General features: G+C 41.3%; 1 protein-coding gene across 1 annotated transcript in view; it reads right to left on the minus strand.

Moving 5' to 3' along the window:
• The window catches only part of abcc8 (ATP-binding cassette, sub-family C (CFTR/MRP), member 8), a 68,937-nt gene extending 54,444 nt beyond the window's left edge, over positions 1 to 14,493 (minus strand). Inside the window, 4 exon segments of the mRNA XM_079680446.1 lie at positions 4,976 to 5,097; positions 6,469 to 6,610; positions 11,169 to 11,331; positions 13,761 to 14,493. Of these exon segments, the coding sequence (XP_079536572.1) occupies positions 4,976 to 5,097; positions 6,469 to 6,610; positions 11,169 to 11,331; positions 13,761 to 13,781 (448 nt within the window). The 5' untranslated portion in view covers positions 13,782 to 14,493.
• Between the last annotated feature and the right edge of the window lie 919 nt (positions 14,494 to 15,412).

The following is a 15,412-nucleotide window of genomic DNA, read 5'->3' on the forward strand; positions in this document are numbered from 1 at the left end:
ACTGCTTTTAACTGAACTATTCATATCTCACACTGCACTGTAACTTGTATTCATGTATTTCATACCTGTGTTGTTCTATATTAGCTTGTTCTATGTTTATTTTTTTGTCTTTGCTTTTTAATGACTGTTTTTAAATGCCATCTTATAATGTGTTTCCGTTGCACTATTTCTTAATTCTCTTAATGTTTTTTATTTTTGTAAAGCACTTTGAATTGCCTTGTGTTGAAATAACACTATACGACAAAATATGTGTCTCATTTAATCCAGAAAACACCATTTTATATTTTATAATATAAAAGGGATAATTCATATCTACCAAGGGCAGTGCTATTAGACTATTATATTTGTTCAAAAACTTTAGATACTAGCTGAATGCAATGAACCATTTATCTTTAAATAGTTGCACTGACTCAGATTATAATTGTTTAATTGTGAAGAGCTTGTGTAATTTGATGTATTCTTCAGTTGCTAACATCCACGCCTTCATCACCTCCAGTCTGGACTATTGCAACAGCCTCCTCAACAAACTTCAATACATCTAGAACTCCGCCGCCCGTCTACTCACCCACACCCGAATCCGTGAACACATTACCCCCGGCCTCATCAAGCTCCACTGGCTCCCCATACCCCAGATAATTCAGTACAAAATCCTCCGAATGACGTACAAACCCCTCCATAACCTGGCCTCATCCTACCTGACTGACCTCCTCCACAGACACACTCCAACTCACTCCCTCCGCTCTGCTACTGCCAACATCCTGTCTCCCCCCCCCACCCGGACCAACCTCAAGTCCTGGGGCGGCAGAGCCTTCTCCGTTGCTGCACCCACCCTCTGGAACTCACTACCCCAATCCATCAGAGATTCTTCCTCCCTCACAGCTTTCAAAACATCACTCAAAACCCACCTGTTCAACACTGCATTCAACCCCCCCCCCTATTTTCAGTTTTGTTTATCTCGTTTTGTATTTTTTGTATTTTCTTTTAAATTAATTTTTTTATTATTCTTTGTCAAAGCGTCTTTGAGTTTCCTGAAAAGCGCTATACAAGTCTCATGTATTATTAATAGGGCGAGAACTGCGAGCTAGTTCAGGCAGTCAACTCAAGCACTTATGCTGAATTCATATATAACGCCCCTTGCCACTCTACAACCAACCAAACAGAGTCACCTTAATATGCCACTCTATTTAACCTGCCAGATCTCTCTCCATGCATTGCTTGCTGCTGCTATTGCTGCGGCTACGTCGCTGCTGCTTGCTGCCCCACCACCACCCCAGCTTCCACCCCAGCTTCCACCCCAGCTTCCACCTGTAGGCTCGGGGGTTAGTTATTTAATCATCACTCATCGTGCTATGTATATCTATGGAGTGATGATGCCCGAGCCTAGTCGCCAAACTCAACTATATGCTGCTTCTAATAAACATGTTAAAGAAACATGTGAGTTGTCTGACTGAATTATTATTATTATTATTAGGGTCTGAGACCTAGGTCGGCGAAGACCCTATTGAAATCGGTCGCGCAGCGACCGATAAACCTGCGAAACACACACAAAACAGGGAAAACGACCGGCAAAAGCACAGAAAAGGTTCGGAAATCATGACGGGTGATAGGCCGCGTGAGCCCAGTCACGTGGGCGAAGCAACGCAACTCGCAACTCGCATGATTGATATCGGTAGGATCAATTTAGTCGCTCGCAACGAGAAAACAAAAACCCACACAAAACAGGGCAAAAGACGGGCAAAAGTGGCCTAAATCATGACAGTAGGTAGCCCACGCCAACCGAGTCACATGGGCGCTCGCCATCCTAGGCCGTCCATAAACATGATTGATATCGGTCCGATTATTATTATTATTCTTCTTCTTCTGATTATTATTTGAATACATTGCGCGCACTTTTGACCCCCGCAACATATGTGAAAACTCACCAAATTTCGCATGCGCATCACAAGTCGTGAAAATAGCGATGTGTAATTGGTACCGGAACTTTGCGTAAAAAATTGCGTAGACCACGCCCACTTCCGTTTTTAACGTTAACTCCCCCTACTTTAACTTTCACGTAAACCAACGAAACTCGCTACGCATATCTAGGGTGCGGAGACGAGCAAAAAAGCCTCTTGGAGGGGTATAAAATAACGTACAGCAAGTCGGCCATTTTGAATTTGGCGTTGGAAAAACGCGATTTATCGCGTTTTTCGTCCTCCGCACTTTAACGAACTCCTCCTAGGGAATTTATCCGTACGACTCCAAATTCGTCGACAAATGGGCGATCTAAAGTTATCACGGAACTTTTTTGGGCGATCTAAAGTTATCACGGAACTTTTTTTCTTTCGCACGGCACAGCCGTGATTTGGCGCCAAAGTTCGCGTTCGCTCGATGCTAGGCCATCCCTCGCCATGGAACACGATGATGTCATAATTCAAACTGACATGCTCAGAACGCCACCAAACTTCACATGATGATTAACACTGCGGCCCTGAACAGCTCTACGTCAAATCCGATGTTACTTAATATGGCGTTACCATGGCAACGGATCCCTCGCCATAACACACGGTGTCGCTGTAACTCCAATGGACACGGTCCCATCGTCCCCCAATCTTCACTTTTATATCACCGGTGAATGCCTCAACAGCTCTACATGAAATCTGATATCTCATCGTATGCCGTTTCCATGGCAACGAATCCCTCGCCAAAAAACACGATGTTCTGTTAACTCAATGGAAAATCGTCCAAACGGCACCAGACTTCATATGATGGGTGATGGTCAGGCCCTAAACAGCTCTATGCCAATTATGGGATGTCATCGTATGCCGTTTCCATGGCAACGCATCCCTCGCCATACAACTCTATGTTGTCGTAATTCAATGGAAAATCGTCCAAACGCCACCAGACTTCATATGATGGGTGATGGTCAGGCCCTAAACAGCTCTATGCCAATTATGGGATGTCATCATTTGCCGTTTCCATGGCAACGCATCCCCCTCCATAAAACCCAATGTTGTCTTAACTCAATGGAAAATGGTCCAAACAGCACCAGACTTCAGATCACAGTTAATGGTCCGGCCCTCAACACCTCAATGTGACAATAGTGAGTTTTCCTCAAAAGCTGTTGCCATGGCAACGCATCCCTCACCAAAATACCCGATGTTCTGTTAACTCAATGGAAAATCGTCCAAACGGCACCAGACTTCATATGATGGGTGACGGTCAGGCCCTGAACAGCTCTAACTCCATTATGGGGTGTCATCATATGCCGTTGCCATGGCGACAGATCCCTCGCCATGAAACACGGTGTTGTGTTAACTCAATGGAAAATCGTCCAAACGGCAATAGACTTCAGATGATGGCTAATGGTCCGGCCCTCAACAGCTCTACGCCAATTATGCGATGTCATCATATGCCGTTTCCATGGCAACGCATCCCTCGCCAAAAAACACGAGGTTGTGTTAACTCAATGGCAAATTGTCCAAACGGCACCACACTTCAGATGACAGTTGATGGTCCGGCCCTCAACACCTCAATATCACAATAGTGAGTTTTCCTCAAAAGCTGTTGCCATGGCAACGCATCCCTCGCCGTTAAGCACGATATTGCTAAAACTCCTGTTTAAATGTTCAAAAAGTGTTCAAATTTCACATGTGTGCTAACGGTCAACCCTTCGACACATATATGTGTCAGTTTTGAGATTTCGTCAAATGTCGTTGCTATGGTAACTAAATGGTCGCCGTGAAACACGGTTCTCTCATAACTCCAGTTAACTTGCTCCAAACGGCCCAAAACTTCACAGGTTTGATAACGATGCAGCCCTCAACACATCTAGGCGTATTATGGGGTGTCATCAAATTCCGTTGCCATGGCGACAGATCACTCCCCATCAAACACAATGTTTGTGATACTGCTGTAACTCCTGTGTACGTTGTCCGATCGGCCTGAAACTTCCCACGTTTGCCAAAGGCCGAGTCCTCGAGACATCTGCCTGACATCGACGTGCGGACAACAGCCTGCGGAGCGTCGAAGACCCGCTCAACGCTGCTCGCAGCTTTAATTATTATTATTATTATAAACTTCAAAATGCCGAGTGTAAAGGACATTTCTAGAGCAAGGACTCGAAATACAATGATAACACGGGAGAGCTGGAACTTGATGGCAGACACCAGGGCCGTCATTCCCTACAGGCCGATCATGCAGACTGCGTGGGGCCTCACCTTGCGGAGGGGGCCTCATCTGGGGGGGTGGGGGGGAGCCTCAACTGAGCCTCACAATTGTTGTTCAATAGTTTGATTCATCTGAGTTCTACAAGCCTCGATCCCTATATATATTACGGCCCGTCCACACACAGGCATGAAAAAATCAGCCAATCAAATCAGCCACTCAAATCCCGTTTATGCAAATCCCGCCAGTACAAGCGCTAGCCAATCAAACCGCGTGCAAGCTGGGAGAGCCAGACTTGGAACGCAGTTCATTTCCTCATATTCCAAACGAGAAATTAAGGTAGCAAATCACCCGGTTCTTTACGACCAGAACTATTTACCGGGATACAAACCGGAGGAACCAGGCATGGAGGGAGGTGGCAGAGACAGTGGGTGAAACTGGTAGGTTTTCGTCTGTTTGGGGAGTTTATATCCAGTTTACTTTGTTTTAACATTGCTATTGCTTTGTATGTCGGGGGCGGGAGATTCATGTGATTGGTTTGTTGGTCGCGTTGCTCGCAAAAAATCGCCAAGCTTCAGACACGCCCAGCATCAAGATTTTTCAAGGTTTTTTTCATGCCTGTGTGTGGACGGGCCGTAACACCCAAGAACTTTCATCACATTTTATATTTTATACTCAGCGCTCTTGTTTGAAAGCCTCACGTTGGTTCAGAGCTAAGTAAACACCAACAGCAACAGACAAGACATGAGTCAATGGGGGAGCAAAGATAAAAAAGAAAACATCTAATGAGTACTAAACAAAGGATAGTTGAATACAAAAAATACTGTACCTAATAGTAGTTTGGGGAAGTTGGAGGTCTCGATGTTGTGATAGTAGATAATAGAGGTGATGCCAGCCATGAAGGCCAGAGCTGCAGGCATGTATAGATGAAGATGGAGGGATTGGCTGAATCTGCAAATTAAATAAAAATCAGATAGAGAAAGAACATCTTGAGTTTGCACAATGTGAAGGGCTCCTAAGCACAGCATTGAAGTCAGTGTGAATAGCCCGATGATGAGGCAAGCTCTTTAATTCAGTAAACACTCGTCTCCAGTCTGCTCAAAACAGGTAGCAAGTGCTTACTTGACCTTGTTTGAAAGAGAGTCATTACGTTATATGCATAGGGGACAGAATTGAAGAAAAAGGATAACAGGATATAAATAACGAGACAGGGATTTAGAGAGAAAGGGCCTAGATGGATTCTCTGTCTAGCCATGTCTCCCAGAGACTGAAAACATTTCTTATATGTGGCTGATTATAAAAATACAAGTATAATAAGGTTGGACATATTATAAATACAGACACAACGTTTTAAGGCACATGCTTTATGGCTGTATTAAGTGTTGTTGGAAAAGCATAAACACCTTGAATGAGTTAAAATGTGATATTAGCTTAAATTGGCAATACCAGCCACTGATTTGTATAGTAGGCTATATTAACATAAGACAAGCAAATGCTGTAGGTCTATTGTTACAATTCAGCTTATCATGTACAAATGACAATTGCACTTACTTAGTAGTAGTAACTGCCCTATTGTTTCTGTTGGTAATTTGGCAATAATTGTATCATTTAAGACAAGAGTCATCCCTCAATCCTGGGTTAGCTTCAGTCATAGGCTACAACACTGTAACACAATAGTGTGGCTTTCTTCTCAATGAAGCTTGTCATTTTTAACAAGATACAAATTATAATTTGTGAGCAATCAGCAATTGCAACTCACACGTTTTTGTCAAAGTGCAGCTGCTAACGCTAGGGTAGTTATCTATGGATTAAATACAAAATGAAATAGAACCAGGCGCTTCATTATCACAAACCTGTATAGCAGCAGATATCCAGAATATGGTTGGAAAACCGCTGTATGTAATATAAAATATAAACTATATGTATTAAAAAAGCTTCTCTAGTGAATCAATATTGAGTAATTGCTATAAGCAGATGAAGTTGATAATTAATAACCCTGTATTGCATTCACCTGCCATTCCAGGTTTATAAAACAGTCTTTGATGAACTACTAGCATGAGTCAGATATACTCTCCATCACACAGCACAATGCAGATTGATTCATCATCTCAATGTCAGTTGCGTCTGTTTATCAAATACCACTGTTTGAAAGTAGTATCATGTAAAACGTTAAACATTTACAAGTAAGTAATAATAATTGGAATAGCCTAACAATTGCTTATAAATACTAAATAGTATAGTCACACATCATCAGTGTCAGGAAATTAAGACAAAAACATCAGTTACACTGGTAGGTTAGATTATTTAGTGTGTGGAACATACCCATCAGACACAATGCCCTCTGCAAACTCACAGACGAGGATAAACAGCAGGACAAAGGTGAGCAGCCAGCGCAGGTTGTGACCCTGGAAGTGCAGCCAGGTGCTGTGGTGGATGTGGACCTTTGAACTCTGGCTGGCCCAGCCTAAAGAAGGAGACAGGAAATGAAAGTTTTAATAAAAGCATCAGGGGTTTGTCACTTTAAATACATATGCAACAGTAACATTAAAGAGTGACTTGTAATCATGTCTGTAGATGGTCAGAAAGTGTAAAGATGGATAGAAATAACAAACCTGTTAAGCCCCAAGGTCCCCGCCGGCGGGTACTTTACTTTTTTTTTTCAAGACACTGTGTCTCAGGGCATCTTAATATTTAAGAACCTATTAATGTGTTATACCAGATTAACGGAAATAATCTCAGCTAACTGACGATACAAACCATTTTTACCAAAACAAAACACAAGTCTCATAAGAAGCATCTAAATGACCCCTTAGCGAAAAATGCTAACGGACTTTGGCACAGAACTCAAGATAAAAGTAACCTTATTACTTATGTGTGTGTGTGTGTGTGTGTGTGCTTTTTTTCAAGCTGAGGTTCCACAGATTATTTAGGTATATATTATCATCACTGAGTGATCCGAACTCGCGACAGGGGAAGCAAACACAGACATCACAACACGTACCTTTACGGAGCTTTTAGGGAGATCGTCTCACCGTAGCTGTCAATCTGATCAAAAGACATGTTCAATGGCATCAAAACGAGAAAAAACGCGGCTGAATCGGTTAATCCATAGGTTGATAATGTGTCTGTGTAATACTTTTTTTCATTTATAATCCATAATTCCATTTTTATGTAAAAATCGGAGAGCAAAAGTTAGCTGCTAATGGTAGCCACCAGAGTTATCGCAGCTTCCGGTCTTGGCTATGCGGCAGTCTAACACACACACATGACCAAATAAGGACTATGTGGGAGTTCCCCTCGATTCCATTGGCTCTGACGGTTAGAAAGAGATGTCACATGTCAAAATCCAGCAAGGAGGGCCAGAGATATGGAAAATCCACCCAAAGAGCCCCAGAAGAGGTTTTTTTTGGTGCTAAATCTGTCTAAAAAGGTCAAATATCACTTGTTTTGCATCAATCTTGATAAAGGGTGCTTATTATATGTTGTACTTTGGATTCCTAAAGCTTTTAGTCTACTAACCCATCATCCAAGGTTAGTTTTCACTATAAGTACAAAATATTTTTTGAACGGACACTGTAATTCACAGTTCTTTACCATGTTCAATCTGAATTTTCTTTAAAATAAAAAACATCTATATTGATTCTGACTTTTCTACATCCAACTCACAGGTTTATCATTACTTTGAGAAACAACATTATTAATTTAACCCTTTTAGAAGGGAAGATATGGTCATTTGTTCTGGGAATGTCATTTTCGAGCCTGAAACCTGAAAAACAGGCTTGGGGCTTAACAGGCTAGTAGCTTGACAAACTTCTTTAGTAGCTGTGAATTGGCACTCAAGGAAATAACCATTTACACAGTTTTGACCTAATGCTTTCTATTCCCAGTGCAACCTATAATTTCAGGAGCTGCATATATGATAAAGTGCTTTTATGATCAGAGCTTAATGACAAGGCTGAAGGACTAGAAGTAAAGACTAAAAGGATGGGGCTGCTGAGGGGAATTGCAGCCATTACCATTTCTGAACTGAGGACACTTATGTTATTTTCACTTACATTACATTATTTGATGTTTGGCAGGTACGACAATGAGAGTGGCCAGATGGCTGATGGCCTTAAACCGCCAAGTCAATTATTTGAGCTTTTATTGTTACTCTGTGTCCTTTCACTTTGCGAGATGTACAAATCTTTATTATATCAATGATATAATCATCAAATTGCAATTGATGTAATATTGTGAGTCACGGCTGTCATAAAACACATCTCTGGTGACAACATTATGTTAATGACTCTTCTGTTGTTGGCACCTTAGCGGTTGGACACTTCATCTCGATGAGAAGTGTTGGCAGCACAGGCTGGCAATCGCTCCCACACACACACACACACACACACACACACACACACACACACACACACACACACACACACACACACACACACACACACACACACACACACACACACACACACACACACACACACACACACACACACACACACACACACACCACTTACTGTAGGTATTGGATGCAGTCCATAACCAACCCATTCAGTCATTCTCTGAGATAATAACAAGAACAGACATCAAAACATGTGGCGCTAGGTAGCTAAAAACAGCAACATGGCTCACCTGTGTTGTAGTCTGGTCAAAAGTTGTCTTCAATGGCATTAAAACGATAAAAACGCTGCTGAAGGTTAATCCATAGTTTAATCCAATGTGTCTGTGTCACTTTGAATGATTTCTGATAATCCATGAGCAATGAACCTGCTTTTCGGTTTTCAGATGTCAGAGCGAGAGATAGGTTCGCTCTGATGCAAACCTGCATGCGCAAAGCCCTCACCTTCTTTTTTTTACCATGTGTTTGTATGGGGAAATCCCCCTTCGATTCTATTGGCTCTAACGGTCAAAAAGAGATGTCAATCACCAAAATCGACCAATGGGTTCCACAGAAACGGTAAAAACGGCCATTTCCACCCAAATCACCTCAGAGGTGGAGTTTATTTTTGCTAAACCTCTCTAAAAAGGTCAAATGTCACTTGTTTTGCATCAATCTTGATACAGGGTACTTATTATATGTATTACTTTGGATTCCTAAAGCTTTTAGTCTATCATACCATCATCCAGGGTCGTTTTTTCACTATATGTAAAAAAGAATCTTTGGACGGACACTATAATTTACAGTTTTTTAGTATGTTCAATCTGAATTTTCTTTAAAATAAAAAACATTTATATTGATTCTGACTTTTCTACATCCAACTCACAGTTTTATCATTACTTTGAGAAAGAAGATGATTAATTTAACCCTTTTAGAAGGGAAGATATGGTCATTTGTTCTGGGAATGTCATTTTTTCGAACCTGAAAAACAGGCTCAGGGCTTAACAGGTTAAGATCTTCAAAACATGTATTCACCCATTTCAATTATTTCTAAGCAATAGGTTGCATTCCTAACTGAGGTTGAACATGTTTTTAGTCATTCATGGTGCAAGAAAACTGTCTCATAAAAGTGTTGAAGTGCATGTATCTACGACTCCCTCTTACATTGTTAACCTGGATGAGACTAAATGACTCGCTGCAGGTCAGGATACAGCGCAGAGTACATCTATAATGCTGGACACAAAAGCTTGTAATACCACTGACGGGTTTTATTTGGTTAGAGAGTTGTTAGTCAACGCAGTAGAGCTGGAGGTGATAGCAGAGAGAGAGAGAGAGAATTCACAGCACATATACAGTATGTATACAGTCTATGGATCACAGCAGCTTCAGTGTCCTGGACACACACTGCTTTTCGCTCATTGTTTTGCCTTTCCTATTTCAGTTTGCTAGTTGCCATAACTTCATTCTGATTTCTTTGCGCCAATCATACAAGACTTTTTAAAATGACAAACAAAACATTGATGAAGGCCATCTCCACAGTGTTTCTACAAACATCTAACCTTTGAAAAAGATAAAAAACTAACAATATTTGACAGCCAGAGCAGTTCTAAGAGACATGCTCACATGCCGATTTTTACCATGTTCACCATCTTAGTTTAGTGTGTTAGCATGCGTACATTGGCTTGGTACTGCTTGCTGCTTCGTACTTAGTTTTTTTATTACATTACATTACATTACATAACACACTTAAGACGCTCTTATTTTTCTTTATCTTTAGCAGATATTTGGTCAAAATAAATATTGGGCAAATTTGGCGCAGTGGTTGCACAGTTTACAAAGAAAGGAATCACCCAAGTTGTTACAATTCATGCTTGGGCGAACATTGAAGTCTTTATTAAACTTTACAACAAATGCAATTGTTGAGATAGACAGATAGATAGACAGACAGACTAGCATTGCTAGCATGGACAATAACACATAGTGACTAAAAGTGGAAGCATGTGGAAAAATTGCTAAAAAAACAAAGAAACAGACAAACTAAATGAGAGATATGATTAATATATGGAACCATGTATGGATGCAATTGGGAGTATAATGAGGTTATTGAGGAAGATAAAATATAATCAATGAACAATGGGGAACACAGAGCGACTATCAGACCAGTTGTATCAAGGGACATTCTGTTAAAAAGGTACACATGGTGTGCATATACTCAGATGTAAGAGGAAGGATTATGAAGCGCGTTTTGTACGAGTGGAGCAGCAGTGTGTGCAGCGACGCTTAGCTGGTTACACGATGGTGACACTAATGGAATGGCCAGCAGCCAGGAAGGAGGGCAAAGGATATAAAGACCTATCTGAGTCTATACATCACATTCACCAGCGTGTAAAGAAATACGTCCTTAACTTCTAGCACACTTCTAACCTTGCTAATGGGAGTACAGAGAGGGTGTTTTAACTGAGGGAACAAAGTGCACATACGAGCGCATTAATGAAACAAAGGTAAAGAGAATAAATACTGTAGACACTAATGAAAACAGATGCTTTCATTAGTCTATTAGTCACTTTACACACATATATACCGAGTGTGTGTGTGTGGGAGCTATGATGGGTAGAGGTTGAGGATTTGACCTCACAGTTACACTCACCAATGAAGAGGATGGGGAAGGTGATGAAGAGGAGGAACACATGCGGCACCACGTTGAGCGCATCCAGGAAACAGCCGTTGTTCAGAACCCCCCCGTCCACATTGTATGCCACCGAGTTATTCTCGTTCCCACAGAACGCCAAGGACATGGTGGAACTGGGACTCTGCGAGGAACCGGCCGGTGGAAGAGGAAGAGGAAGAGGAGGGGAGGACCACAGACAGGAGGAAACACAGACAGATTTTAAATAGTGGCTCTCAGAGCATGTCGACCCTTTTCTAAGGGAACACTGGATGGTGTCTTCAATAGGAAATTCCCAAAGAGAGCTGCTCCCTCTGGAATCCAGCTAACAAAAATCAGATCCAATAAAAGAGAGGAGACAGAGGAAAAAAGAGAAAAGGAGGGAAATGTGGGGTCAGAAGCAGTCACAGCAGCAGGTCTCTCTTCTCTCCGGCAGACTAAGCTTCTTTCCCGGCCATGCTGGTGAGAAACATCTGCTCGCCGTCCGTCTGCAATCCTCAGGCATCCTCTGAAACTGAAGCTTCACTTGGTTCTGCACCGCTCCACGAGAATGCATTCAGACACACATACACACAAAAGCATGCACACACACACAGAGCAGCGGTGGAATTCTGCAGTGCATCCGCTATTCTTGTCTCTTTGAAAATGAAAGTCGACCTTGGAAGACAAGGCAGAGGGAGAAAGAGTATACCGGCGAGCAGGAGGACTGAGAGCCACTGAAGACAAGGGGGGGGGGGCAGTACAGGAGAGCAGTGAAAGATGTCAAGAGAGAGAGAGAGAGAGGAGAGAGAAAGGTGGGGTACAGATGCTGAGTGAGTAAAAGCATCATACAAAAGGTACGTGTGAAGCATGAGCAAGCGCACTAATCTAAATCCTTACCCCAGCAATTACATAACCCTACCCCCAGTCATTTATCATTTTGGATCACATTAAGAGCATTAAGTAAGGAAGAGCACAGCAGCGACTGAATAACCAGGCTGGAAACGTTGAAAAAAAAAATGATATCAAATATGAATAAATGCGGATGCAATATGTGCCGGTTCTGCAGGGAGAGATCCCGCGGCAGCCAATCACAGCTGACTTTTCTCAGAGGGATCAGCAAAGAGGCACATGGGAGCAGATTTGATTATCCATGTTTGAATAGCCTTTTTTTTAACTGATAAAAATGATTGATGTTTAGTGTAATCCAAGCCACCATGACCTTTGCATAGTAACAACAACAATAGGAAGAAAAGCCTAAATGTGTTTACATATCTGTGGAATCAAGAAATATAAGAATACACAAACAGATAATGTATTCATAGTCATTATACAAATGTAGCCCTGTGCATGCCATGAATAAAAGCAACATAACTCTTGATGTCGAGCTGCTTGAAAGAGATATTCAGTTTTTTTCAATTGAAATGTCTGCTTGTCTGCAGGTTTGCATTCTGCATTTCTTTCATTAACTAATTCCCTGAGAAACCAATTGCTGTAAAGTAATATTATGTAGCAGTAATTCTACAAATGTCTTTACTTAAAATGCCAGGAGATGCTTTCTACTTTTCCATTACAGTTCGCTGTAACTGTAGCTGTGCAGATGTAAAGCAAGACATCAAAGAATGTGTAACAACTTCATATTTATTCCGGGAGCAATGAAAAAACTTTGATTCAATTGCAGCAACCTTAAGTGTCTCGAGTCATGTTAATGTTGACGGAGTTTGCAAACGCAGGCAGAGCAGGCTTTTATTCGCAAACAAATAGCTGAGACATATTTCTCTTTTAAACTAATAGAGTATTCAAAAATAATAACTCAATGCGATTACTTTTAGGAAGCTCAAGGTCCAAAGGAATTTCGGAAGCATTGACATGTGAAGGAACAAGATACCGGGCATAGCTGGAAGTAAAAAATTCTTGCTAATCTTTCATTTGAACACACAAGATAAACAGGTCATAAAGACTGCAGCCACCTCCTCTCACTTCTTCTTACCCAGAAGACCATAGACCAGCTGACAGTAAACAGCTAGGCAATATGTGGCTTCTTGAAGGAGAGGGATACTTCTGTTAAGCAAAAGTAGACAGCAATTCCAGATGTTATGTCAGCAGGGGTTTTACCAACACAATGAGAAAAGATTGCATCGTGCAAGATACTGCCAGCATCAATGCCTCATATACATAAAACAGCTTTATCATGCACTGTATTATTATTATCCTTCTTTTTTTTTTGCTTCTGGGAAAACTGGCTGAGTTATGGTTCTGTGCTGCACTACATTTGAGATAAGCACTGTCCATCACTAGATTGCCTGGGGAGAGTTAAAGCTTCAGTGTATAAAAAGAAAGAGAACAATGAGTAGAGCAGAAGCCACTCACAGAGACCCTTAGAAAAGAAAAAAGTGCTTAGTAAACCTGGGGGGCTTACAACAAAGATAGTGTACAATGCATTCCTAAAAACACTCATAGGAACAGCAAGAAATCGAGACTGCCATTGTTCTGGAACCACATATACAGACAGATGCCAACTAAATGTAACGTGCTTGAATGTGTGAACAGTTTAAAGTGAGAGTATCGACCAGTGTGAGAGACTAGGTGACTTACCAGTTTATATCGTGAGATCATTGTTGCAGCAGCGTTTCCCTGACTCCCTTAACTCTCTTCAGTACTGTCACATGCGTCGATTGGTCGTTAAAAAAACAAAAGGGTTACAATCTCCCAGATTGCACTCTCTGATGTGTTCAGAGTGCAGCCGACTTCTTGCCGTCCCACTTTGTGTTTGACCACCAACCAGGCGGAGGTTTAAGGAAGAAGGCAGTGAGCTGTCCACGGTCCTGAACCCGGGTACAGAGGAGAAGGAGGAACAGGAAGAAGAAGAAGAGGGCTAGTCTTCCATGGTAGGCCGCTTTTGGACTACAACGGATTAAAGTAGCAGGGGCAGCTCATCTGTCGATGCGACGCTGAAACTCGCAGCAGACAGCAGTCACGTATCGTATGTGGTCATGTACCGGAGCGGTTATATAACAGTAAAGCAATGCTGTACAGAGATACACACGTGTTTTTACATTACATGACGGATGTTCTGGGTGACTTTTAGATAAACACAAGTTTGCATTTACAAGTCCCACATGTAGGGGAGAAGGGGGTCAATTGAGCCAGTGGGTAAATTGAACCACCCCCTGTAACCAGGCAACGCCTTATAGTTGTAATCACGTGACCAGAAATTAAGCTCCTCCCATTTCTCATTGCCTGTGAAAGAGAGATGCTCATTGTGGTCTGGAAAGTAAACATTTTTACAAAACAACGTTTTTTGCTTTTCAAAGTAAATGTTCTAGATGTCAGCTATATCGGCTGTCATGTAAATAAAAAAGTATTCAGGTTTAAACACATATATATATGTTGATATGTTGGCAGCGTATTAAACCATGTGAATCATTAAGCTAAAGATGACACTGAATTTTAATGCTAGGATATTTTTTCTAAAACGGTGGCTATGGGGTAAAGTGAACCATGGGCCTTGGGGTAAGTTGAGCCAGTTTTTCAATGGAGAAATTAATGAAAGTAGTGAAGTTGATAATAAGAGCTCATTGTAGGCTACATTTAAAGTTGAATTTACCCTGTGTTTGATTGGTAAGATGTATGAATTTGTATCACCATTTGTATGATTACTTTTCCTTTTAACATGTTAAAAAAAATTCAGTCAATTCAATCGAAATTTAGTTAAAAAATATTTGAAAAACTAAACTTGTATTTGGTTTGTTATTTATTGTTTAAAGTTACCTTTAAGATCTTTTGTAGGTATGCCCAGGTTTGAACAGGTATGCCCAGGTTTGAACAGTGGTTCAATTTACCCCCTGACCTGGAACAACTTTCCCCATAACCCGGGGCGAGTTGAGCCACAAGACGACTTTTTTTTAGAGGTAATATTTTCACTGCCCTTGATCAAATATGAATTCTTATCATTGCCATTGATAGGAGACATCCTGAATTATAGGCATGTGCTTTAATTTTACTATGTGTAATTTCTCCTTGCTTAGAGGACAGCATAACAAAAAAATGGCTCAACTTACCCCACTTTCAACATTTTTGACATTTCTGGGTTAATTAAAAGCAGGATTACAAATCCAGATGGGACTAACCCTTATACAGAGTGTAATGATATGCAATAAGGAGCACTATTGCCCCCTGTGGACGTTTAATTCCAAAGCTGTATGGCTCCACAACCTCAATGTAAATCTAAGCCGAGCTGGTGAAAC

This window comes from Notothenia rossii, assembly GCF_949606895.1.
Source record: "Notothenia rossii genome assembly, chromosome: 5".
NCBI lineage: Eukaryota > Metazoa > Chordata > Actinopteri > Perciformes > Nototheniidae > Notothenia > Notothenia rossii.